Source organism: Dryobates pubescens, chromosome 21, assembly GCF_014839835.1.
Source record: "Dryobates pubescens isolate bDryPub1 chromosome 21, bDryPub1.pri, whole genome shotgun sequence".
In the NCBI taxonomy this organism is placed as follows: Eukaryota; Metazoa; Chordata; class Aves; order Piciformes; family Picidae; genus Dryobates; species Dryobates pubescens.
In genome coordinates this window covers 1,744,830-1,769,721 of record NC_071632.1, presented here as the reverse complement: position 1 = coordinate 1,769,721, position 24,892 = coordinate 1,744,830, and the positions used below count along the sequence as shown (strand labels likewise).

The window sequence follows — 24,892 nt, the reverse complement described above, 5'->3', positions numbered from 1 at the left end:
CCCCTTGTACAGACCATTGATAAAGATATCAAACAGAACTGGCCAGCACTGAGCCCTGGGGAACACCATTTGTGCCTGGCCACCAACTGGATTTGACTCCATTCCCCACCACTGCTTGGGCACAGCCATCAGCCAGTTCCTAAGCCAGGGAATCCTCCCCCCATCTAAGCCATAAGCAGCCAGTTTCTCCAGGAGGATGTGGGGGACAGTGTCAAAGGCTTTACTAAAGTCCAAGTGAACACCTCCACAGCCTTTCCCTCACTCACTAAACGGTTCACCTTCTTGTAGAAGACTAGCTTGGTCAAGCAGGACCTGCCCTTCATGAACCCATGCTGTCTGGGCCTCATCACCTGGTTGTCCTGGACCTCCAGAGGACCTGCTCTGTGACCTTCCCTGGCACCAAGGCCAGACTGACAGGGCTGCAGTTCCCCAGGTCCTCCTTCCAGCCTCCCCTGCAGACAGCCCTCACCTTTGCTCATGCAGCTGCACTTTGACTGTCAGAAAAGCTGCAGGGGGCAGGTGCTTGTGAAGGGCTTTGTGCCCATGCTGCCCTGTCCTGCATGGCTTACTCCAGGCAGGAAGGGTCTCTTACGTATCGCCAGAGGAACTTCCTCTCGCTCTCGCCCTCGATGACAGCCAGGTCCCCAGAGTGCCTCTTGCAGAACTCCCGAGCCTTCTCCATGGGAGCACTCTCTGTGCTGAAGTAATATTGTTTTTCTCCATCTGTCACCCACCCATCCTCAGTGGTCTGGTATTCTGGAAGACAAAAGGTCAGCTGCTCTCTCTGGCCCTCAGGCACAAGACGCTCTCCGCAGCAACCTCGCAGAGCCGCTGCTGGCCACAGGCTCAGCCCAGCAGTGACACTTACTGGGGACAGGAGATTCTGTGGGTTCAGGCTTTACACTTGCCCCTGTAAGGTAAAAGACATAAAACATGATGATGACCCTGCACTCAATGCTGTAAGAGGAAATATGTACTGTGGTTGCTAGGCAAGTCCTGCTACTGACACTGAATTCTGGAGAACACAAGGTTGCTTTGGCTGGAGAAGCCCTTTCGGCTCATCCAGCCCAACCATTCTCTAGATCTGCCAAGGCTGGGGCTAAACCAGGGCCCTCAGCACCACAGCTCTGCCTCTCTGAAACACCTCCAGGAATGGGCATTCAGCCTCCTCCCTGGGCAGCCTGGGAAGAAGTTTCCCTAACACCCAACCTAAACCTCCCCTGGGGCAACCTGAGGCCATTTCCTCTCATCCTGTCACTTGTTACTAAGGAGAAGAGACCAACCCCCACCTGGCTTCAACCTCCTTTCAGGGAGCTGTAGAGAGCAATGAGGTCTCCCCTCTGCCTCCTCTTCCCCAGACTGAGCAGCCCCAGCTCCCTCAGCTGCTCCTCCCCAGCCCTGCTCTCCAGGAATCCTTAGTGCACTCTGCTATTTCACATTACCCAAGGACCCATTCTGCTAAACAGGGTTTGAAAGTTTTCATTTCTTACAGTTCAGGAGGAAAACCAGTAATAATCTGAGAAGCTTGTCTGCTTCTCCCAGCTCCCAGGAGCAAGCAATACCTTTTCTGATCTGGCAAATCCATCCATAGAGATAATCACAGTGCCTGTCATTCCAAAGCATGGTGACGTCTCCATTGACCTCTGCACACAGTTCAATGCCTTGGTAATTGTTGGGCTCTCCCATGCCCCAGTTTTCATACCTCACCTACAACAGAGAAGGCTTTCTGAAGATTCTCTTGGGTAGTCAGAAAATCACAGAGAGGGAGGAGAGAGAATCAAACCACAGACCCAGAACTGGTTCCAACCATCAGTTTGAAAGCTCAGGGAAGGGGAAAGCAGAATCTCCCCATGCAAAGGCTGACATCGCCAACTGGACCGCATCGTAGATAAGAGCTGGTTCTGATCACTGTTATGGGTTTGAGAAGCTGGGATGTCTTAACCATAGAGCCCAGGGGCTGGGTAGGTCCAGGGGTGGACTGGAAAGAGCAATCTTCTGTTATTTCATTCCCAGAATGCCTGCCCCTCCTCTTTACAAACAAAGAGCACAGACTGTTCTGCTCCTTCTCCTCTCCCTGCTCCCTTGGCTTGCAGGGGAGTGGGGCCTGGTGCCAGCAAGCTGGTTTTGAGCTGTGTCATTCAGGCCTGGGTAGGGAGGCATGGGGAGGTACAGGGGGGAGGAGGCATTTAAGGCCTGGGTTTTGGACTGGTTTGAGTAAAGGCTGAGGAAAGCTTTAGGCTTGAGAAGCTGGAGTATGGATCTATGTACTGTGTATGCTCTTGCCCTCTGGTGTACAGTTCTGAAGAGCACTTCCATTTAAATTTCCAATCCTGTGTGGAGAGTTTCCTTCTACCCCTTTTGGGAGGTGTAAGAGAAGAGCTGTCTCCCTACCAGCCCAAGACAATCACACCTGGAAGAATATTGCCAGTTTTGATAGCATCTACATTCTTTGCAATTCATCATCTAGTAACAATGCTGGGGCACTGCATTAAGGATACATCCTGGAGGAGTGAAGCACTAGAGGTGTTGCTGGGAGCCAACACCAGTGCTGCCATTTCCCTCAGAAAACCATCTGGCTTCTGTTCTGATTTCCCTGCCTGCACTCCAAGTTCAGTGCTCTGCATGCTAAGCTTCCACCAGTCTGTTCTGGTCAACCCTGCATGAAACACTCCCACATCTCCAAACCCACTTTTGTTTCTACAGCTTTATGTCTTAGTCTAAAATACAGTCATAGAATCACAGAGTTATAGAATGGCCAGGGTTGGAAGGGACCTCAAGGCTCAGCCAGCTCCAACTCCCTGCCATGGCCAGGGACACCTCACACCACAGCAGGTTGCTCACAGCCACCTCCAGCCTGGCTGCAAACACCTCCAGGCAGGAGGCTTCCACCACCTCCCTGGGCAGCCTGTGCCAGGCTCTCACCACCCTCATGGGCAACAACTTCTTCCTCACAGCCAATCTCAATCTCCCCACTTCTACTTTTGCTCCATTCCCCCCCAAGTCCTATCACTCCCTGACACCCTCAAAAGTCCCTCCCCAGCTTTCTTGGAGCCCCCTGCAGATCCTGGAAGGCCACTAGAAGGTCTCCCTGGAGCCTTCTCTTCTCATAATCAAATTAATTTGGTTTTATCAGGATAGAATAACAGAATTACAGAATTGGTTGGTTGGAGAAGCTCTTTAAGTTTCCCCCATCCAACCATTCTCTGGCTCTGCCAAAGCTGGGGCTAAGCTATCACAGTCTCACAGTCTCACCAAGGTTGGAAGAGACCTCAAGGATCATCAAGTCCAAGCTGTCACCACAGACCTCATGACTAGACCATGGCACCAAGTGCCACATCCAATCCCCTCTTGAACACCTCCAGGGATGGGGACTCCACCACCTCCCTGGGCAGCACATACCTTGGCTAACAACTCCCTCTGTGAAGAACTCTCTCCTCACCTCCAGCCTAAACTTTCCCTGGCACAGCTTGAGACTGTGTCCTCTTGTTCTGGTGCTGGGTGCCTGGGAGAAGAGACCAACCCCCACCTGGCTACAATCACCTTTCAGGTAGTTGTAGAGAGCAATGAGGTCACCTCTGATCCTTCTCTTCTCCAGGCTAAGCAACCCCAGCTCCCTCAGCCTCTCCTCACAGGGCTGTGCTCAAGGCCTCTCCCCAGCCTTGTTGCCCTTCTCTGGACACCTTCAAGTGTCTCAGTGTCCTTCTTAAACTGAGGGGCCCAGAACTGGACACAGGACTCAAGGTGTGGCCTAACCAATGCAGAGCACAGGGCACAATGACTTCCCTGCTCCTGCTGGCCACACTGTTCCTGATGCAGGCCAGGATGCCATTGGCCCTCTTGGCCCCCTGGGCACACTGCTGGCTCATGTTCAGGCAGCTGTCAATCAGCACCCCCAGGTCCCTCTCTGTTTGGCAGCTCTCAGCCACTCTGCCCCCAGCCTGTAGCTCTGCATGGGGTTGCTGTGGCCAAAGTGCAGCCCCTGGCAGTGGGACTTGTTGAATGCCATCCTGTTGGCCTCTGCCCAGCTGTCCAGTCGGTTGAGGACCCTCTGCAGAGCCCTTCTGCCCTCTAACTGACCAACATCTGCTCCTAACTGCACATTTGCTGCTGACTGACTCAACCCCCTCATCCAGATCATCAATGAAGATGTTAAAGAGGATGGGGCCCAGCACTGATCCCTGGGGACGCCACTGGTGCCTGGCTGCCAGCTGGCTGTGGCCCTCAGCACCACAGCTCTGCCTCTTGGAAACACCTCCAGGGATGGACATTCAACCACCTTCCTGGGCAGCCTGTGCCAGGCTTTGGGAACCCTTTCATGGAAGAAATTTCTTCTAATATCCAACTGAAACCTCCTCTGGTGCAAGTTGAGGCCTTTTCCTCTGGTCCTACTGCTCATTCCAAGGGAGATCCTTTCAGTCTACCTTAATTTAATGTTGTTGATTCAGGGCACATTTTCTCATCAATAAGCAGCATCTTTTATCCCCCTAAAGGAAACATAATCAAGCCATGAAATTGCTATTCAGAAGGCTTCCAGAGTGAGCATGGGACAGTAGAAGGTTATGCTTAGTTATCAAATGGCACAGAAACAGATCCAGCACAGGCACATGAGGAGCACAGGGAATTCCAGAGAAGAGCTGGGCAAAGTGCAGTGACTCACTGGGGATCCATCACTCCAGACAAAGCCAGTCTCAGGGTTCAGGTAGTACAAGCCCATCCAGAAACGCTGGTGCAAAAGGCCATTCTTCCTGAAAGAACACCTCAGAACAATCAGTGTCCCACTTAGAGGAAGCTGAAACACAAAACTCATAAAGGGCATGAAAATAGTTTTCATCAGCTATCACCCCCAACACTTCATAAGCTTCCCTGAACAGAATCCTTAGGCTTGTTAGACAGCCACAGTGGAACTACTGACCAAGAAAATGGCCACATCCTGTCCAGCTCCTGAAAAGAAACATCACAAAATGGCTCAGCTTGGAAGGGACCTCACTGATCATCTGCTCCAACCCACCTGCCATGGGCAGGGACACCTCTCAGCTAGACTTCACAGTGTCACAGTATCACTAAGGTTGGAGGAGACCCCAAGGACCATTGAGTCCAACCTGTCCCCACAGACCTCATGGCTAGACCATGGCACCAAGTGCCACATCCAATCCCTTCTTGAACACCTCCAGGGATGGGGACTCCACCACCTCCCTGGGCAGCACATTCCAATGGCTAACAACTCTCTCTGGGAAGAACTTTCTCCTCACCTCCAGCCTAAACCTCCCCTGGCACAGCTTGAGACTGTGTCCTCTTGTTCTGGTGCTGGGTGCCTGGGAGAAGAGACCAACCCCCACCTGGCTACAACCTCCCTGAAGATAGTTGTAGAGAGCAATGAGGTCTCCCCTGAGCTTCCTCTTCTGCAGGCTAAGCAACCCCAGCTCCCTCAGCCTCTCCTCACAGGGCTCTCCCCAGCCTCGTTGCCCTTCTCTGGACACGTTAACTTGGCTGCTCGAAGTCTCATCCAACCTGCCCTTGAACACCCCCAGGCAGGAGGCATTCACAACCTCTCTGAACAACCTGTTCCAGAGTCTCACCACCCTCATACTGAAGAACTTCTCCTTCAGCTCCATTCTAACCCTGCTTTCCCTCAGCTTCAAACCATTCCTGTTGCTAGATGCCCTCATGAAAAGTCCCTCTTCAGCCTTCCTGTAGGATCCCTTCCGGTACTGGAAGGCAGCTCTAAAGTGCCAGCAGCTCTAAGGCCTCCCCAGTCTGAATCTGAAGTGGCCTCTGCTTTCTGATTCATTCACTCCAGTGGCCATCACCATGCTGGCCAGAGTTACACCAGGACAGGTCCCTGTTTGTCCACATGCTCAAGGGACAGCAGCTGGTGCCTGTGGTAGTTTTGGAGTATCCCCAGCTCCACAGTAGATCTTTTCACACCAGATGGCAGATCTTACCTCAGCTAGATATCTCACCAGTCCCATTCCAGCATTAGCTCCTGGGGGGACTGCAGCTCACCACACAAGAAGAATCATGGAATGGTTTGGGGTGGAAGGGACCTCCAAAGCTCATCCAGTCCAACCCCTCTGCAGTCTGCAGGGACATCCTCCACTAGATTAGGCTGCTCAGAGCCTTGTTGACCCTGACCTGGAATACCTCCAGGGATGGGGCCTCCATTACCTCTCTGCAACCTGTTCCACCACCCTCATGGTGCAGAACTTGTTCCTCACATCCCATCTAAATCTGCTCTGCTCTCCTTTCCAACCATCGCCTCCCATCCTATCACTGCAGGCAAACAGTCCCTCTGCCCCCTTCTTGTAGCCCCCTGCTCTACTTTTGTGCTGTGTGCTTGATGCAGGTAATGAATCCAGAGTAGTTCACCACGAAGTACAATCACAAACTTCCCATGAAGTGCCACAGAAAGGTGACCAGGCTGATTGCAGGGGGGCTGAGCAGAGCAGAGCAGAGGCACTCACGTGATGGAGGTCCAGATCACGTACTGGTCTTCTTTGCTGGTGATGGAGGCCAGGTCTCCCCCAATAGCTCGACAGAAGGCCTGAGATTCAAGCCATGTCTTCTTATACTCTCCCCCTGAAAAAGGCTGAGCACAGCATCTCCCAGTCAGACAAAACACACCACAGAGGGGATAAGCTCAGGACTCATCAGCTACTCACAAGCAATTCATTTACAATGAACTCGTTCTGGGAGAGGCACGGAAAGCTGGGCTGTAGGGTTTGTGAGGGCTCACCTCTGTGGAACACAGGCTCAGGGTGGGTGTCTTTGAGCCCAGTGAGCAGGGGTACCTGCTGCTAGACCACAACTAGGAGAAAGGCACTTCTCATCTGAAAGGAACAGGAAGTGCAGTCTAAAAGAGCATGGCTTTAAGATCAGAAGATCAGTCCTGGAGCTCAGACTTGAACGGAATAAACAAAACCAGAAGCACTTGGACAGGAGGGAGCAAGGCCTCTCTAACCTGTACCCAAGCTCATGGAACAGTCAGAGGCAGCTACACTGATTGCTGTTCCACAGGTGTGCAGCAAACAGAACTCCCTCCATGCAGAAAGGAGCAGCAGACTTACTTTGAAACAGAAGCTAAAGCGACGGCTTGAGTCCCAGCCTGCTGGGCACTGCAGGACAGGGGTCGTGGTAGGAGCGGGTGGAGGAGTCACTCCCTCTGCCCACACTTTGCAGAGGAACTTGGCCTTTTCTTCACATCTGATCACCTCCCATAAGCCACCTGCAGTTCCAGTCCTCATGGCAACACAGCCTGGTTTTCTGCCTGGTGGTAAACAGGAGTGCACATAAATAGGAGGGCGGTGATGGTCACCCAGTACTAGTACTGCTGAGGCCACAGCCTGAGTCCTGGGCTCAGGTCTGGTGCCACAGGGTAAGAAAGACATTGAGGGGCTGGAGGGTGTCCAGAGAAGAGCACTGAGGCTGCTGAGGGCTTTGGAGACCAGAGCTGGTGAGGAGCAGCTGAGGGAGCTGGGGTTGTGTAGTGTGCAGAAGAGAAGGCTGAGGGAGAGCTCATTGCTCTCCACAGCTCCCTGAGAGGAGGCTGGGGTGAGGCTGGGGTTGGTCTCTTCTGCCAAGCAAGCAGAGCTAGGATGAGAGGAAATGTGCTGAAGCTGTGCCAGGGGAGGGGTAGGTTGGAGAGGAGGAAAGATTTCTTTGCTGGAAGAGTGGTGAGGGGTTGGGCCAGGCTGCCCAGGGAGGTGGTGGAGTCCCCATGCCTGGGGGTGTTGAAGCTGCAGAGGTGGTGCTGGAGGGTAGAGTTTGGTGATCATGGCAGCTGGGTTGTGGTTGGACTCACTGATCTTAAAGGTCTTTTCCAGCCTTAATGATTGTGTGAATCTGTGATTCTATGAAAAGCAACATTGAGGGGTCAGAGGAAAACTTCACATTCTGTCCTGAGGGAAATTCAATCAGTCAGAAATCCCTCTGCTAGACTAGGACCAGAGCAGGGCCACAGAATTCCTCAGAGGGCTGGAGCACCTCTGCTGTGAGGCCAGGGTGAGAGAGCTGGGGTTGCTCAGCCTGGAGAAGGGGTGAGGTGAGGAGAGGTTTGGAGAGGGAGAGGGGGAGGGGGAGGAGAGGGGAGGGGGAGGAGAGGGGAGGGGGAGGAGAGGGGAGGGGGAGGAGAGGGGAGGAGAGGTCTCTTCTCCAGGCTGAGGATCCCAAATTTTCACATAATTTTCACCATAATTTCAAATTCCAGTAACCTGATCCCAGTTTAAAGTAACTTGATCCCAGATTAAAGTAACTTGGTCTCAGTTTAATGTAACTTGGCCTCAGTTTAAAGCAACTTGGTCTCAGTTTTAAACACCCTAATTTCAATTTCTAGTAACCTGATCCCAGTTTAATGTAACTTGATCCCAGTTTAAAGCAACTTGGTCTCAGTTTAATGTAACTTGTCCTCAGTTTAAAGCAACTTGGTCTCAGTTTAATGTAACTTGTCCTCAGTTTAAAGCAACTTGGTCTCAGTTTAATGTAACTTGTCCTCAGTTTAAAGCAACTTGGTCTCAGTTTAATGTAACTTGTCCTCAGTTTCAAGCAACTTGGTCTCATCTTAAAGTAACCTAATTTCAATTTCTAGTAACCTGATCCCAGTTTAATGTAACTTAATCCCAGTTTAATGTAACTTCTCCTCAGTTTAAAGTAACATGATACCAGATTAAAGTAACTTGGTCTCAGTTTAATGTAACTTGATCCCAGTTTAAAGTAACTTGGTCTCAGCTTAATGTAACTTGTCCTCAGTTTAAAGCAACTTGGTCTCAGCTTAAAGTAACCTAATTTCAATTTCTAGTAACCTGATCCCAGTTTAATGTAACTTAATCCCAGTTTAATGTAACTTCTCCTCAGTTTAAAGTAACTTGATCCCAGATTAAAGTAACTTGGTCTCAGCTTAAAGTAACTTGATCCCAGATTAAAGTAACTTGGTCTCAATTTAATGTAACTTGATCCCAGTTTAAAGTAACTTGGTCTCAGTTTAATGTATCTTGGCCTCAGTTTAAAGCAACTTAGTCTCAGTTTTAAACACCCTAATTTCAGTTTCTAGTAACCTGATCCCAGTTTAAAGTAACTTGATCCTAGATTAAAGTAAATTGATCCCAGATTAAAGTAACTTGGTCTCAGTTTAATGTAACTTGATCCTAGTTTAAAGTAACTTGATCCCATTTTAAAGTAACTTGATCCCATTTTAAAGTAACTTGGCCTCAGTTTAAAGCAACTTGGTCTCAGTTTTAAACACCCTAATTTCAATTTCTAGTAACCTGATCCCAGTTTAAAGTAACTTGATCCCAGTTTAAAGTAACTTGATCCCAGATTAAAGTAACTTGGTCTCAGTTTAATGTAACTTGATCCCAGTTTAAAGCAACTTGGTCTCAGTTTAATGTAACTTGTCCTCAGTTTAAAGCAACTTGGTCTCAGTTTAATGTAACTTGTCCTCAGTTTAAAGCAACTTGGTCTCAGTTTAATGTAACTTGTCCTCAGTTTCAAGCAACTTGGTCTCAGCTTAAAGTAACCTAATTTCAATTTCTAGTAACCTGATCCCAGTTTAAAGTAACTTAATCCCAGTTTAAAGTAACTCGGCCTCAGCTCAGAGTAACTTGGCCTCAGTTTGAAATGCCTTGCCACGCTCCTGCTAACCCCCACTTCAGCAGCAAGCAGGCAGGCAGGGTGAGCAGCAGCCAGCCCGGAGCGCAGTCGGTGCGGAGGCGTTCTGTGCCCCGGCCCCGCGGCAGGCGGCGCGGCTCCCACCTGGCATCTCCGAGTTCCAGTGCGTGAACGAGACGGGCTGGCCGCTGGCCCACTTGAACGTTCCCTTCTCCTCCACATCCGAAAGGCCAATCCAAAAGTATCTCTCTGTCCTCAGCCCCACCAGGCTGGTCAGGTAGGCTTGCTCATACCTGTTCAGAACACAAACCACGGCATTAACACCGCAGGGTCTGGCTGGGAAGCTGTAAGAGGCTGGTTACATTCTCAGGGGGACCCCTGGAGCTTCCTGGCAGCACAGCTTGGAAGGACTTCCTTGGACCAGGCACAGCTGTGCCATGCTCTGTGTGCACACATGGCTGTGCTCCCAGGCAAGACTTCTGTCCAGATGACAGCCTTTATTTTGCTCTTCAGATGATGCTAGATGGCAGTCACAGAAATCAGAGCTGTCAGCTGCTGTGGGGATGCTTGCATGCAGGCAGCCTCACCTACCTGTCTTTGATGGCTGCTAGAGAGGCTCCGTGCCTTCCACAGGTCTGATTTGCTTCAGCAAATGACACAAAGGTGTTGCCAATGAAGTAACAGTAAAAGCCATGCCTCCTCCAGCCCTGCCAAGAGAAACGTGAGACCTCTTCAGAGAGGGGAAGGGGGCAGAGGGGAGAGGGAGGAGGAAGGAGGGAGAGGGAGAAGGAAGAGAAAAGGAAGGGGGGAGAGGGAGGAGGAAGAGAAAAGGAAGGGGGGAGAGGGAGGAGGAAGGGCAGAGAGGGAGAAGGAAGAGCAAAGCAAGGGGGAGAGGGAGAAGGAAGAGAAAAGCAAGGGGGAGAGGGAGAAGGAAGAGAAAAGGAAGGGGAGGAGGGAGAAGGAAGAGAAAAGGAAGGGGGGAGAGGGGGAAGGAAGAGAAAAGGAAGGGGGGAGAGGGGGAAGGAAGAGAAAAGGAAGGGGGGAGAGGGGGAAGGAAGAGAAAAGGAAGGGGGGAGAGGGGGAAGGAAGAGAAAAGGAAGGGGGGAGAGGGGGAAGGAAGAGAAAAGGAAGGGGGGAGAGGGGGAAGGAAGAGAAAAGGAAGGGGGGACAGGGAAGAGGAAGGGGGGAGAGGGAGAAGGCAGGGGAGAAGGAGAAGGAAGGCAGGGGGGAGGGAGAAGGAAGGCAGGAGGAAAGGGAGAAGGAAGGAAGGAGGAAAGGGAGAAGGAAGGCAGGGACAAGGGAGAAGGGAGGAAGGAGGAAAGGGAGAAGGAAGGCAGGGACTAGGGAGAAGGGAGGAAGGAAAAGGGAAAGGGAGAAGGAAGGCAGGGGGAAGGGAGAAGGAAGGAGGAAAAGGGAAAGGCCTGATTCACACCAGTGAGAAGGAAGAAGCCTGCCAAGCCACAGGGCAGATGAAAGCTTTCCAAAATAGGAAGAGTCAGCTGTGAGCAGCCACAAGCCACCCAAACATTTCAGTTTGTCACCTCTGAAAGGCTTCCTGCTATGAGCATGCACCTGGCTCCCTAGGCAAAGAGAACATCCATGAGGATCCCTTTGTCTGCTCCAGCAGTTGGATGCTTGGGAGGTTCCCAGGTACCCTTCTAAAAGCACTGGGAATAAGCACCAAAGGCTTGGGATGAAAGATGATTTCCTCATGGAAGGCAAACCCCCCAAGCAGATTCAAGACCTGACAGCAGGATTTCCCTGCTGAGTGTTCCCAGAGGGCACCACCAAACCAACCCTGGAGCTGGTGGCAGCTCTGGGGCACAATGCACCCTGCTTAGGCACTCAGAACAAACTCCTCAGAGTAGAGAGCGCTGCCAGAGACCCCAGGAAAGCCTTGAGAGTAGGATGCAGGCAAGTGCAGACTCCCTGCTGCGAAAGAAAAGTACAGGCAGAGCTGCAGAGCAGCTGCTGGTACAGGGGAAATGCTCAGGGAGGCTTGAGTGCCTCTGCTGCAGGGGGTACAGCTTGGAGGTTTGGTTTAGGTTCTGGAAAAGGAAAGGGAGCACCAAGGGCCAAGTGCCAGCCAGAGCCTAGATTCAGCCAGGAGTGTCACCTACTCCATCTGCCAGAGACAGGAGCAGGCCATCTGTTCTGATGCTGACCACACAGAAACCATTTCTCCTGCTTCATCTGTCACCTAGGAGGCGTTTTCTCCTCCCAGTCACCCCCAGAGGCCTGTTCAGATCAGGCAGCTCTTTGGGTCACTCACTCTCTGGCAGCCCAGGTCAATAGTTTCCTCTTCTGCAGGAGCTTCTGACAATGGCTTTCTCTTACAGATGTAGCCAGTTTTCTTTTCACAGGAGTGGTCTGCCCAAAATCCATCCTGAGGATGAGAACAGAGCAGCACAGGCAAGGAGGATTTAGTTTGCAAACAAACAAAAAGCTGCTTTATGCTTTGGGGTATTTCATTCATTTTTTGGTTAGCTTTAAAAGAAGCAAAACCTGCATCTAAGTTCAGCACAGAACTCCAACCTCACTCCAACCTCACTCCGACTGGGGTTGGCTCACCATTGATTTTGCCTCATAGATTCAGAGAATGGTTTGGGTGGGAAGGGACCTTCAAGATCATCCAGTTCCAAGCCCCCTGCCATGGGCAGGGACACCTCCCCCCAGCCCAGGTTGCTCAAGGTCTCATCCAACCTGGCCTTGAGCACCTCCAGGGAGGAAGCAGCCACAGCCTCCCTGGGCAACCTGTGCCAGAGTCTCACAGCCCTCACTGCAAAGAATTTCTTCCCCATCTCCAGTCTCAATCTCCCCTCTCCCAGCTCAAAGCCATTGCCCCTTGTCCTATAACTCACAGCCTTTGTCCAAAGTCCCTCCCCAGCTCTCCTAGAGCCCCTTCAGGTACTGGAAAGCTGCTCTAAGGTCTCCCTGGAGCCTTCTCTTCTCCAGGCTGAGGATCCCCAATTTTCACAGCCTAGTAACATTTATCACTGGGATGACTACTTAGCAGAGGAAGCAAAAGACTCTTCTCATCAAGAAGAACTTAAGGGAGAGCACATCTCAACAGCTGCCTTTCCAAAATGTTGAAGTGGGCAAATGGCAGCTCCTTAAATTGCAGCAGTTTTGTCTCCCAGTCATTTGCATCACTGTCCAAAGGGCAGAGGGAAGTGCAGAATCAAAGCAGTGTCATCAAGGAAGAGTCCAAATCAAACCACATCTCACAGACTCACAGAATGGTAAGGGATGGAAGGGACCCTTGAAGCTCACCCAATCCAACTGCCCTGCCAGAGCAGAGTCACCCAGAGCAGGTGACACAGGAACACATCCAGGTGGGTTTTGAATATCTCCATAGAAGGAGACTCCACCATGAGGAGCAAAGGCAATGAAAAGCAGACACAGATCCCAACACAGTGAAGAAGCTGTTAGAAAGAGAAGGCCTTTGGATGGCATTGCTGCACACCTTACTCTTCACTTCTGACTTCCCATCAGTGGCCTATAAAACCTTGTTCACTTGGAGCCTCCAACCACCTGCCTGCCTCTGGGGGCTGCAGCTTCAGCTAAGCTCACACTTGCACCTGTAGCTCTTGTCCATGCTGGAGCAGAAGGACTTACCTACAGCTGCAGCAATTTCTGCCCAGTCCTATCCCTCCCTGACACCCTCAAAAGTCCCTCCCCAGCTTTCTTGGAGCCCCCTGCAGATACTGCAAGGCCACAAGAAGGTCTCCTGGGAGCCTTCTCCTCTCCAGCCTGGACAACCCCAACTCTCTCAGGCTGTCTCCATGGCAGAGCAGCTCCAGCCCTCTGCTCATCCTCGTGGCCCTGCTCTGGACACCTTCCAGCCCCTCCAGAGCCTTTCTGGCACAGAGGCTCCAGAACTGGCCCCAGAGCTGCAGCTGTGGTCTCAGCAGAGTGGAGCAGAGGGGCAGAATCCCCTCCCTGGCCCTGCTGGCCACACTTCTCTTGCTGCAGCCCAGCCTCTGCTTGGCTCTCTGGGCTGCAAGTGCTCACTGCTGGCTCCTGTTGAGCTTCTCCTCCCCCAGCACCCCCAAGGCCTTTTCTCCAGGGCTGCTCTCCAGCCAGTCCCTGCCCAGCCTGTGTTGGTGCCTGGGATTGCCCTGAGCCAGCTGCAGGACCTTGCCCTTGGCCTTGTTGAGCCTCCTGAGTTTGTCCTGGGCCCAGTTCTGCAACCTGTCCAGGTCCCTCTGGATGGATCCCTTCCTTCCAGCTGTCAGCAGCACCACACAGCTTGGTGTCATCAGCAACCCTGCTGAGGCTGCAGATGTTAAACAAGCCTGGTCCGAATAGAATAGAATAGAATAGAATAGAATAGAATAGAATATAATAGAATAGAATAGAATAGAATTAACCAGGTTGGAAAAGACCTTTGATATCATCCAGTCCAACCTATCACCCAGCAGCATCTAATCAACTAAACCATAGCACCAAGTGCTTCATCCAGGCTCTTCCTAATCCCTGAGGGACTCCACTTGTCCCTGGCCTCCACTTGGACATGAACCCAAGGCCATCCAGGCTGGGTTTTATATATATATTCCTATTTACCCTTATCCCTTACCTTTGTGAACTCTCCCTCTTATAGCTACAATCTACCTCTTTTACTTCCAAACAGATCCCAGGCTGTTTCTTTCATGGTTTTCCCTCTCCTTTCCCCTGCCTGATTTCTTGGTTGGTTTGTTTTACCTCACCAGGAAAGGGAGGGGGGAGGAATCTCAGTCTGTTACCACTTGAGCTTTCCAACTCCAGTTAAAGCTCAAAGCAGCAGAGGGAATGAAGGCAGTAGCTGCAGGCCTTTACCTTTCCCTTCATAACAACACAGTCCTCTTGCCTGTTGCTGGCATGGGTGGGCTCCCCCCGCAGCCACTTGGTGTAGGTGACAGGCGTGCTGTCGCTCCATTCGAAGTACATCTGCACCTTCAGGTCGTTCAGCCCAAGCCACAGCTCCTCAGCAGCCTCTGAAACAAACCATTAGCACAGGGGGTAACAGCTCTGTTAGGCCCAAGTCAGCTCCTACCTCCCTGCAAAAGAAAATGATTCATTCTCCGGCGGCTGGAAACGCTGGCACGAGAAATTCAGGCTCCTGGCTCAGTCCCTGCAGGTTAGCAATAGAATAGGGTTAGAATTTGGCCATTGGGATGTGCTGCCCAGGGAGGTGGTGGAGTCACCAGCCCTGGAGGTGTTTAGGAAGAGCCTGGATGAGGCACTTGGTGCCATGGTTTAGTTGATTAGATGGTGCTGGGAGATAGGTTGGACTGGATGATCTCTGAGGTCTTTTCCAACCTGGTCAATTCAATTCAATTCAATTCAATTCAATTCAATTCAATTCTATTCTATTCTATTCTATTCTACTCTACTCTACTCTACTCTACTCTATTCTATTCTATTTTGCTATCAGGACATAAGGTCAGTCTGTAGAGAAATCTTGACTCAATGCCTCATGTTTCATTCTGGAGCATCTTTTGCATGAGGAAAGGCTGAGAGCCCTGCAACTGTTCAGAGCTGAATAAAAGGTTCCCAGGAGACCTTATCAATGTGTAAGAGGATCTGACATGGGAGTGTGAAGTGACAGAGCTCTTCTCAGCGCTGCCCAGTGACAGCCCCAGAGGCAGTGGGCACAAGCTGCAGCACAGGAGGCTCCCTCTGAACTTCAGGAAACACTTTGGTGCTGTGCAGGCCACTGAGCAGTGCCATAGCTGTTAGGCAAGAGGGAAGGGTGGCCTTTGATCCCAACACTTGTGACCTTTTCCAACCTGGTTGATTCTATTCTATTCTATTCTATTCTATTCTATTCTATTCTATTCTATTCTATTCTATTCTATTCTATTCCATCCCATCCCATCCCATCCCATCCCATCCCATCCCATCCCATCCCATCCCATTCCATTCTAAATGGAATTAACCAGGTTGGAAAAGACCTTTGAGTTGTTAAGGCCAGGCTGGATGTGGCTGTGAGCAACCTGCTGCAGTGTGAGGTGTCCCTGCCCATGGCAGTGGGGCTGGAACTGGCTGAGCCTTGAGGTCCCTTCCAACCCTGACAGCTCTGTGATTCTATGATTCCATGAAGAGGGCAGAGTGCAGCCAGCAGGGAACAGCACTCACTGCAGTGGCAATGGACTAAGAGCCTTTAGCCTGGTATAAACCAGCCCAAAGACTCTTTGTTAAAGGAGGGTGCAAGACAGACAGGTTCATCCTTTTTCTCCAGCTCAAAACTCCTGTAACAAGCTATGAATAAACACCTCCATAAAATGCTACCTCCCCTTTTCCTCCTGCCTTTAGTATGGTCCAGAAGGAAGTGCCCTCTTGTGTAATCATAGAATTGCATGGCCAGCAGATGGAGAGAGGAGACTGAGCCACATTACTTTGCTCTGGTGAGGCCTCACCTGGAGTACTGCAACCAGCTTTGGAGCCCTGAATACAGGAAGGACATGGACCTGATGAAAATGCTCAGGGGGTTGAAGCTGCTGCTATGAGGACAGGCTGAGGGAGCTGGGGGTGTTCAGCCTAGAGAAGAGAAGGCTCCAGGGAGACCTAAGAGCAGCCTGGCAGGACCTGAAGGGGCTACAAGAAGGCTGCAGAGAGACTGTTTGCAAAGGCCTGCAGGGACAGGGCCAGGGGCAATGGCTTCAGACTAGAGCAGAGCAGATTGAGATTGGATGTGAGGAACAAGTTCTGCATCAGGAGGCTGCTGGAACACTGGCACAGGTTGCCCAGGGAGGTGGTTGAGGCTCCATGCCTGGAGATATTCCAGGTCATGCTGGACAAGGCCATTTCCTCTGGTTTTATAACTTGTTAGTAAGAAGAGACCAACCCCCACCTGGCTCCAACCTCCTTTCAGGTAGCTGTAAAGAGCAATGAGGTCTCCCCTCAGGCTCCTTTTCTCCAGACTAAACAACCCCAGCCACTCAGCCACTCTTCACTGGACCCATTGGCCTGTTCTCCATCTCACTGTGCCCCTCCTTCCTTTGCTTCACCAGGAGCCAGTAAACTGCTTGGCACAAAGACAAACTCTCTTGGTTTCTCTGCAGCACTCAGTGCAGCAGAGCTGTGATGCAGGCAGGATTTTCTAGGCACTGCAGTAGGTGAGGCTCTCATCTCAGTGCTGAGCAAGAGCAATCTGCCACTGCTGTCAGTTACCTTAAAAGGCCTTTTCAGTTGTTCCAGTTTTCCTCCTCTGAAGATCATGCTTTCAAAACAGCCTGTTGCAGTGAGTGTGCCACATGCCAGCAGCATGGTTTCCCTCAGGACACAGACAGTGCAGTGCAGTCTGCTCAGGAAAGGTCTTTGGAGAAGCATTAAACCATGGAATATTCGACTTTCAAGGAGCAAGGTGAAGATACAACTAATCCCCCTTAGAGCCTAACTCAATCAGAGAATCAATAAGGTTGGAAAAGACCTCAGAGATCATCAAGTCCAACCTCTCACCCAACACCTCCTGACAACTCAACCATGGCTCCAAGTGCCACATCCAATCCCTTCTTGAACACCTCCAGGGATGGGGACTCCACCACCTCCCTGGGCAGCACATTCCTTGGCTAACAACTCTCTCAGTGAAGAACTTTCTCCTCACCTCCAGCCTAAACCTCCCCTGGCACAGCTGGAGACTGTGTCCTCTTGTTCTGCTGCTGGCTGCCTGGGAGAAGAGACCAACCCCCACCTGGCTACAACCTCCCTTCAGGTAGTTGTGGAGAGCAATGAGGTCTCCCCTGAGCCTCCTCCTCTCCAGGCTAAGCAACCCCAGCTCCCTCAGCCTCTCCTCACAGGGCTGTGCTCCAGACCCCTCCCCAGCCTTGTTGCCCTTCTCTGGACACCTTCCAGCAGCTCAACATCTTTCCTAACCTGAGGAGCCCAGAGCTGGACACAGGATTCAAGGTGTGGCCTAAGCAGTGCTGAGCACAGGGCACAATGACTTCCCTGCTCCTGCTGGCCACACTGCTCCTGATGCAGGCCAGGATGCCCTTGGCCTTCTTGGCCACCTGGGCACACTGCTGGCTCATATTCAGCTGCTGTCAACCACTACCCCCAGGTCCCTTTCTGCCTGGCTGCTCTCAGCCACTCTGACCCCAGCCTGTAGCACTGCCTGGGGTTGCTGTGGCCAATGTGCAGCACTTGGCACTTGGATGTGTTCAGTCTCATGCCCTTGGACTTTGTCCAGCCTGGCAAGGTCCCTCTGCAGAGCTCTCCTACCCTCTAACAGATCAACTTCTGCCCCCAGCTTGGTGCCATCTGCACATTTACTGATGATGGACTCAATGCCCTCATCCAGATCATCAATAAAGATATTGAAGAGGCTGGGGCCCAGCACTGATCCCTGGGGCACACCACTGGTGCCTGGCTGCCAGCTGGCTGTGGCACCATTCACCACCACTCTCTGGGCTCAGCCTCCAGCCAGTTCCTAACCCAGCTCAGAGAGCTGCTGTCCCAGCCAGGGGCTGACAGCTTGGCCAGGAGTTTGCTGGGGGGGATGGTGTCAAAGGCCTTGCTGCAGTCCAGGCAGACTCCATCCACAGCCTGCCCCACAGCCACCAGGCAGGCACCTGGGCATGGAAGGAGATCAGGTTGGTCAGGCAGGACCTGCCCTTCCTAAACCCATGCTGGCTGGGCCTGAGCCCTTGGCCATCCTCTAAGTGCTGTGTGACTGCACTCAGGATGACTGTTCCATAATCCTGCCTGGCACTGAGCTCAGGCTTTAAAGTACTGGTCAGTACTTTAAAGATGCATGGATGTGGTGCTGAGGGACATGGTTTGGTGGCAGTGGCAGAGCAGCAGTGGTGGGGTTGTGAGCTCTGGGTGAGTGGGTGGACTTGATGATCTCAAGGGGCTCTTCCAGCCTCAACAGTTCTATGGTTCTGTGAGTCCATGAATGCTCACTCAGAAACCCAGCACTTTAGTACCTGATCTCAGCTGGGACACACTGGGAAAGAGAAGTGTCATGGTCTGAGGCTGGGTGCCTTTATGTAATCACAGAGTGCAGGCCTCCAGAGGCTGCATAGGTCCAGGAGGTGGACCAGTGAGTGTAGCTTTAGTTAGTTCATTCCCAGAGTGCCTGCAGCTCCTGTTTGCAAGGGGACAGCACCAGCTGTTCCTCCCCCATTTTCCCTTTCCCTCTCTCCTCTCCTTCCCAATGCTGCTCCCTTCTCTGTGCAATGCAGGGGAGTGAGCCTTGAGCAGCCTTGGCAGGGGCCTGGAGCTGGTGAGCCAAATGTTAGCTGTGTCACAGGGGTGCAGTAATGGGGGGGAGTAGAGAGGCATGTGGGGGTGAGGGGCTGGCATTTGAGGCCTGCAGGTTTGGCCTAATGGGGAGAGGGTTTGAAAAGGTTCTTTTGGCTTAAAGAGGTTGCTGTAAGCCCAGGCTGAAGGACTGGGCTGAGGCTGAATGCAATTTCTGTGTCTAGTTGTGAGCAGCACTTCCATTCTGCTTCCAACTCTGTCCAGTCCCACGGGAGAGCCTCTGTATTTTGCTTCCTTTGGGGGGCAGGTAAAAGAGTTGCAGGAGCAGGCTAACAGTTATAAGACAAGAAGGAGCAGGCTGACTTGGGTAATATGGACAGGCCAGGAGCCAGATCTTCCCCAACTGTTCCCCAGATGTTGCTTCCCCTCACCTGTGCTTGCAGACCAAAAGTCCAAGGCCTTCCAGGCTCTGGAAAGGTGGGCAACTGTTTTAATCTGCATAAAAGGGAGACAGAAGCAGCCTCCTGCAGCCCAGGATCAGGAGAATTTTGCTGTTGTTGGTTTGGATGTTTAAGAACCTCCCTGCTGCTGTGAGACACAGACCCAACTCCTTTGCTGCTGTGAACCTGCACATGGCATGGGGAAAGAGCACAGTACTCACGGTAGCCAAGCTGAGAGAGAACAAAGCTGTACTCCTCCACGTTGTGGATGCTGGCCAGGTCCCCATCCTCTTTCCTGCAGGCTGTTAATGCATCTTTCCATATTTTGGGGTCCCTGTTTATCCTGTAGCAGTGACCAGCATAGGCCATCCATTGATCAGGACATCTGATAGGGACATCAGTCTCTGGAAAGAAAAGTGACAGTGAAGGACTTGCAGAATTCTGCTCTGAACTCAAGACTGAAAGTCACAGCAGGAAAGGTTTAACCAACCAGCTCATGATGGATGTGCTTCAGGAGGAACAGCAGAGCTGAAAATGCCTGCAGAGGGAAGGAGCTGAGTGCATGGTTAGAAGTTGAAACCTCCAGACCACAGGAGGAAGCTCCTCACAATGAGAGTGGTGAAATACTGGCACAGGCTGCCCAGGGATGGGGTCGAGGCTTTGTCCCTGGAGACATTGAAGCTCAGCCTGGCTGTGTCCCTGAGCAGCCTGCCCTAGCTGGAGCTGGCCCTGCTGCTGCAGGGGGGTTGGACAAGATACCCTTTGAGGGTCCCTTCCAACCCACTGCAGTCTGTGACTCTGAACAGAGAGCAAACACTTCTGCAGGCTGTGAGCTTGGCTTGCTGGGGTCTGTTGGATGTCTCAGAGAGCACTAGCAGAATTCTGCCTCATGGCTGAGGCATTCAGAGCTCTCTATCTCACACCCATCCTCTGTGGTCTGATAAGAGAGAGCTCACACAGCAGTCCCAGCAGCCACACAAAGAGGATTTATTTCCTCTCATTGAAAGTTTGCAGAAACATTTGGAACAATACTTGCAGAGCAGTTCCCATTGTTGGGTTGGGATGAACCCAGGCAGCCAGCCTTGCCTTAGGAAAAGAAGTTGAAAGCTAAGCAAGTTCTGCAGGTGGAAGCAGCAGGCTCCTGTTAACCACCAAATCACAGAATCACAGAGTTGTCAGGGCTGGAAGGATCAGCCTCAAGGCTCAGCCAGTTCCAACCCCCCTGCCATGGCCAGGGACACCTCACACCACAGCAGGTTGCTCACAGCCACCTCCAGCCTGGCTGCAAACACCTGCAGGCAGGAGGCTTCCACCACCTCCCTGGGCAACCTGTGCCAGGCTCTCACCACCCTCACACTGAAGAACTTCTTCCTCAGCTCCAGTCTAACGCTGCTCTGCCTCAGCTTCAAACCATTCCCCCTTGGCCTGGCTCTGGACACCCTCTGCAGCCTTCCTGTAGGTTCCTAGATTCATAGAATGTTTTAGGTTGGAAGGGACTTAGGGACCTAGTCCCAACCCCTCTGCCATGGGCAGGGACACCTCCCACCAGCCCTCATTGATCATGGCCTCATCCAGCCTGGCCTTGAACACCCCCAGGGAGGAGGCAGCCACAGCCTCCCTGGGCAGCCTGCTCCTGTGTCTCACCACCCTCACTGTATCCAGTCTCAATCTGCCCTCCTCAAGCTTCAATCCAACCCCTCTCACTCAGTCACTCCAAGCCCCTGTGAAAGGTTCCCTGTAGGATCCCTTCAGGTCCTGGCAGGCAGCTAGAAGGTTCCCCTGGAGCCTTCTCTTCTCCAGGCTGAACACCCCCAGCTCCCTCAGCCTGTGCTCACAGCAGAGCTGCTCCAGCCCTTGGAGCATCTCCATGGCCCTTCTCTGGAGCAACTCCAGCAGCTCTGTGTCCTTCTTCTGCTGGGGACACCAGCAGTGGATGCAGGGTTGGAGGTATGAAGGTTTGGTTAATTTATTTCTTGACATAGAAGCCCTGGCCAGGAAAATATCATCTGCCCTGAGTTTTCCCTTACAGCCCTGGAAGCTGAGGGCACTTAACACCTGGCAGGATCACATACTTCTTCCTTTATGACTTCCCCCCAGGAGACATTCTGGACAGCACTCCATGAAGTGCATCCCTGCCAGCCCCTGCTCCATCTCTCACCACATTTTGTCAGCAATTTCTGCACAGCAGAAACATTTTGTCTCATTTCTGTTCCTCCTCCACACTCCTGGTAAACAGGGGGGCAGGGAGGCAGATTCTAAAGCCTAATGCAGAAGAAAGAAATCACAAATAGATGCCAAAAAAACCCCTGGAACTGAATCTAAGGAAGATAACAGAGAGTGCTGAACTGCTGGGGTATGGACAGGGGGCTTGGAACTAGATGATGGAGGGAAGGATCCATCCAGAGGGACCTGCACAGGCTGCAGAGCTGGGCCCAGGACAACCTCAGGAGGTTCAACAAGACCAAGGGCAAGGTCCTGCAGCTGGCTCAGGGCAATCCCAGGCACCAACACAGGCTGGGCAGGGACTGGCTGGAGAGCAGCCCTGAAGAAAAGGCCTTGGGGGTGCTGGGGGAGGAGAAGCTCAACAGGAGCCAGCAGTGAGCACTTGCAGCCCAGAGAGCCAAGCAGAGGCTGGGCTGCAGCGAGAGAAGTGTGGCCAGCAGGGCCAGGGAGGGGATTCTGCCCCTCTGCTCCACTCTGCTGAGACCACAGCTGGAGCTCTGGGGCCAGTTCTGGAGCTTCTGTGCCAGGAAGGATCTGGAGGGGCTGGAAGGTGTCCAGAGAAGGGCCACGAGGAGGAGCAGAGGGCTGGAGCTGCTCTGCTCTGGAGACAGCCTGAGAGAGTTGGGGTTGTGCAGGCTGGAGAGGAGAAGGCTCCCAGGAGACCTTCTGGTGGCCTTCCAGGATCTGCAGGGGGCTCCAAGAAAGCTGGGGAGGGACTTTTGAGGGTGTCAGGGAGGGATAGGACTGGGGGGAATGGAGCAGAACTAGAAGTGGGGAGATTGAGATTGGCTGTGAGGAAGAAGTTGTTGCCCATGAGGGTGGTGAGAGCCTGGCACAGGTTGCCCAAGGGAGGTGGTGGCAGCCTCCTGCCTGGAGGTGTTTGCAGCCAGGCTGGAGGTGGCTGTGAGCAACCTGCTGTGGTGTGAGGTGTCCCTGGCCATGGCAGGGGGGTTGGAGCTGGCTGAGCCTTGAGGTCCCTTCCAACCCTGGACAGTTCTGTGGTCCCATGGCCTTCAAGAATCTATGACTGATGTGTGAAAACTAAAATTGGAGCAGTAGCCAAGTGATCAGCCTAAGACAACAGAACCACAGAATATCACTTGTTGGACGAGACCTCCAGGCTCAGCCAGTCCAACCCCCACCCAGCACTGCAGGCTCAGCACCAAACCATGGCCCTAAGCATCAGCTCCACACACTGCTTCAACACCTCCAGGGATGGGGACTCCAGCACTGCCCTGGGCACAACATTCCAAGGCCTCAGAACCCTTCCAGGCAAGAAAGATTTCCTAGCATCCAGCCTGAACCTCCCCTGGGGCAGCTTGCAACCATTTCCTTGCCACCAAGAAGATGCTGCCCCCTCCTCACTCCAACCCCCAGACATTGAACTAATTGCTCAGCAGCAGCAAACAAATACTAACAGAACTTGAGGAAAATCAAAATAACTCTAGGACAACCTGAGGAAATAATTCAAATGCACACTGAATCCAGAGCCACAGAAGGTTAGGGCTTGGAAGGGACCTCCAGAGATCATCCAGTCCAAGCCCCCTGCCAGAGCAGCATCACCCAGGGCAGGGCACACAGAACACATCCAGGTGGGGTTGGAAAGGCTCCAGAGCAGGAGACTCCACAACCTCTCTGGGCAGCCTGCCCCAGGCTCCAGCACCCTCACAGAGACAAAGTTTTCCCTCCTGTTCCCCTGGCACCTCCTCTGCTCCAGCTTGCTCCCAGTGCCCCTTGTGCTGTGCTTGGCCATCCCTGAGCAGAGCCTGGCTCCAGCCCTGCACATCTTTATCCCCAGCAATGAGGGCAGCCCTCAGGCTCCTCTGCTCCAAGCCCCAGCTCCCTCAGCCTGGCCTCCCAGGGAGATGTTCCACTGCCTGCAGCAGCTCTGTGCCTCTGTGCTGGACTCTCTCAAGCAGTTCCCTGAGGTCTTTCTTGAGCTGAGGGGCCCATATCCTATCATAGGACATCCCTGAGCAGAGCCTGGCTCCGTCCCCCTGACCCTGAAGCCCTTCTCAGCTATGGCAAGAGATGTGCCTGGTTTCACTACTGAAGTTTTAAGTTCATTAAATCCAGCAGCAAACATTGGTTTCAATATTTAATGAAGGAGAGTGGGCACAGGACTCCAGGCTTCTCACCAGAGGGGAGCAGAGTGGCAGAATCCCTTCCTTCAAGCTGCTGCCCAGGCTGCTGGGGATCAGCCCAGCACAGGGCTGGTTTCTGTGCTCTGAGTTGCACTTTGCCAGCTCATGTTGAGCTTCTCCTCACCCAGCACCCCCAAGCCCTTCTCCTCAGCACTGCTCTCCAGTAATTCTCTGCTCAGCCTGGATTTGTGCTTGGGATTTCCCACAGGACCTAGCATTTGGCTTTGCTGAACCTCCCGAAGCTGTCACTGACCCAGCTCTGCAGCCTCTCCAGGTCCCTCTGGGTGGATCCCTTCCCTCCTGCATGTCAAACCACACCACACAGCTTGGAGCCATCAGCAGACTTGCTGAGGGTGCCACAACCCCACTGCCCATGTAGCTGACAAAGATGGTCCCAGTGCTGAGCCCTGACCAAGCACTCCTCACTGGTCTCCACTTAGGCATTCTGTATCATTTTGTAACCCTTTAAAGCATTTCCCTTCTGTTTTATGGACAAAATCTGACAGTTTGGCTTGGGATTTGCCAGGAGAACTCCAGCATTCCTGCAGTGCAGGACTCAGCTCCACTGCAGCAGGCTCACTGCAGGTGAAGCTGGGAGGCCAGCACACAAAAGGGGTCCAGGCTGCTCACCTCGGGATCTTGGCCAAGGCACAGCCTGCAGAGCCCTTTGCTGGCTTCTGCCACATGCACTAAGCAACAGCCATCAGAAATGCAGATGGAAGAGTGGTCCTGAGCCATCACTTGAGGGTTAGGACCTAACCCACCTGAGGGAACGATGAAGGAGTGCAGGGTGGTGTTCCCCCGCTTGCAGACGTAGCCAAGCTTCTGGCTGCACTCCCGAGTCTCCCACTTGGCACCTTTGCCAGGGTTCAGTGCCCCACAGACTTTGCCAGGCTCTGGAGAAGGGTGGCCTGGAGAAAAGAAACAACCAAAAAAACCATCAACAAAGTCTGAAGGCAGCGTGGTCACCCCCCAGCCACTCTCCCACTCCAGTCACAGAAGGTTTGGCAGGAATAGAGTAGAATAGAATAGAATAGAGTAGAGTAGAATAGAATAGAATAGAATAGAATAGAGTAGAGTAGAATAGAATAGAATAGAGTAGAGTAGAGTAGAGTAGAATAGAATAGAATAGAATACAATACAATACAATACAATAGAATGGAATAGAGTAGAGTAGAATAGAATAGAGTAGAGTAGAGTAGAGTAGAGTAGAGTAGAATAGAATAGAATAGAGTAGAGTAGAATAGAATAGAATAGAATAGAATAAATCAGGTTGGAAGAGACCTTCAAGATCAT

The 24,892-nt window shown here is 52.3% G+C and overlaps 1 protein-coding gene across 1 annotated transcript in view; it reads right to left on the bottom strand.

Moving 5' to 3' along the window:
- MRC1 (mannose receptor C-type 1) overlaps nt 1–24,892 on the bottom strand; it is an 85,317-nt gene that overhangs the window by 34,199 nt on the left and 26,226 nt on the right. Inside the window, exons 6-17 of the mRNA XM_054171156.1 lie at nt 24,361–24,507; nt 19,451–19,633; nt 14,419–14,576; nt 11,873–11,986; nt 10,192–10,307; nt 9,745–9,893; nt 7,065–7,264; nt 6,462–6,586; nt 4,658–4,745; nt 1,563–1,707; nt 869–910; nt 593–756 (exon numbers count right to left, since the gene is read on the bottom strand). Coding sequence (XP_054027131.1) covers nt 593–756; nt 869–910; nt 1,563–1,707; nt 4,658–4,745; nt 6,462–6,586; nt 7,065–7,264; nt 9,745–9,893; nt 10,192–10,307; nt 11,873–11,986; nt 14,419–14,576; nt 19,451–19,633; nt 24,361–24,507 — 1,631 coding nt within the window. The remainder of the gene's footprint in view (nt 1–592; nt 757–868; nt 911–1,562; nt 1,708–4,657; nt 4,746–6,461; nt 6,587–7,064; nt 7,265–9,744; nt 9,894–10,191; nt 10,308–11,872; nt 11,987–14,418; nt 14,577–19,450; nt 19,634–24,360; nt 24,508–24,892) is intronic.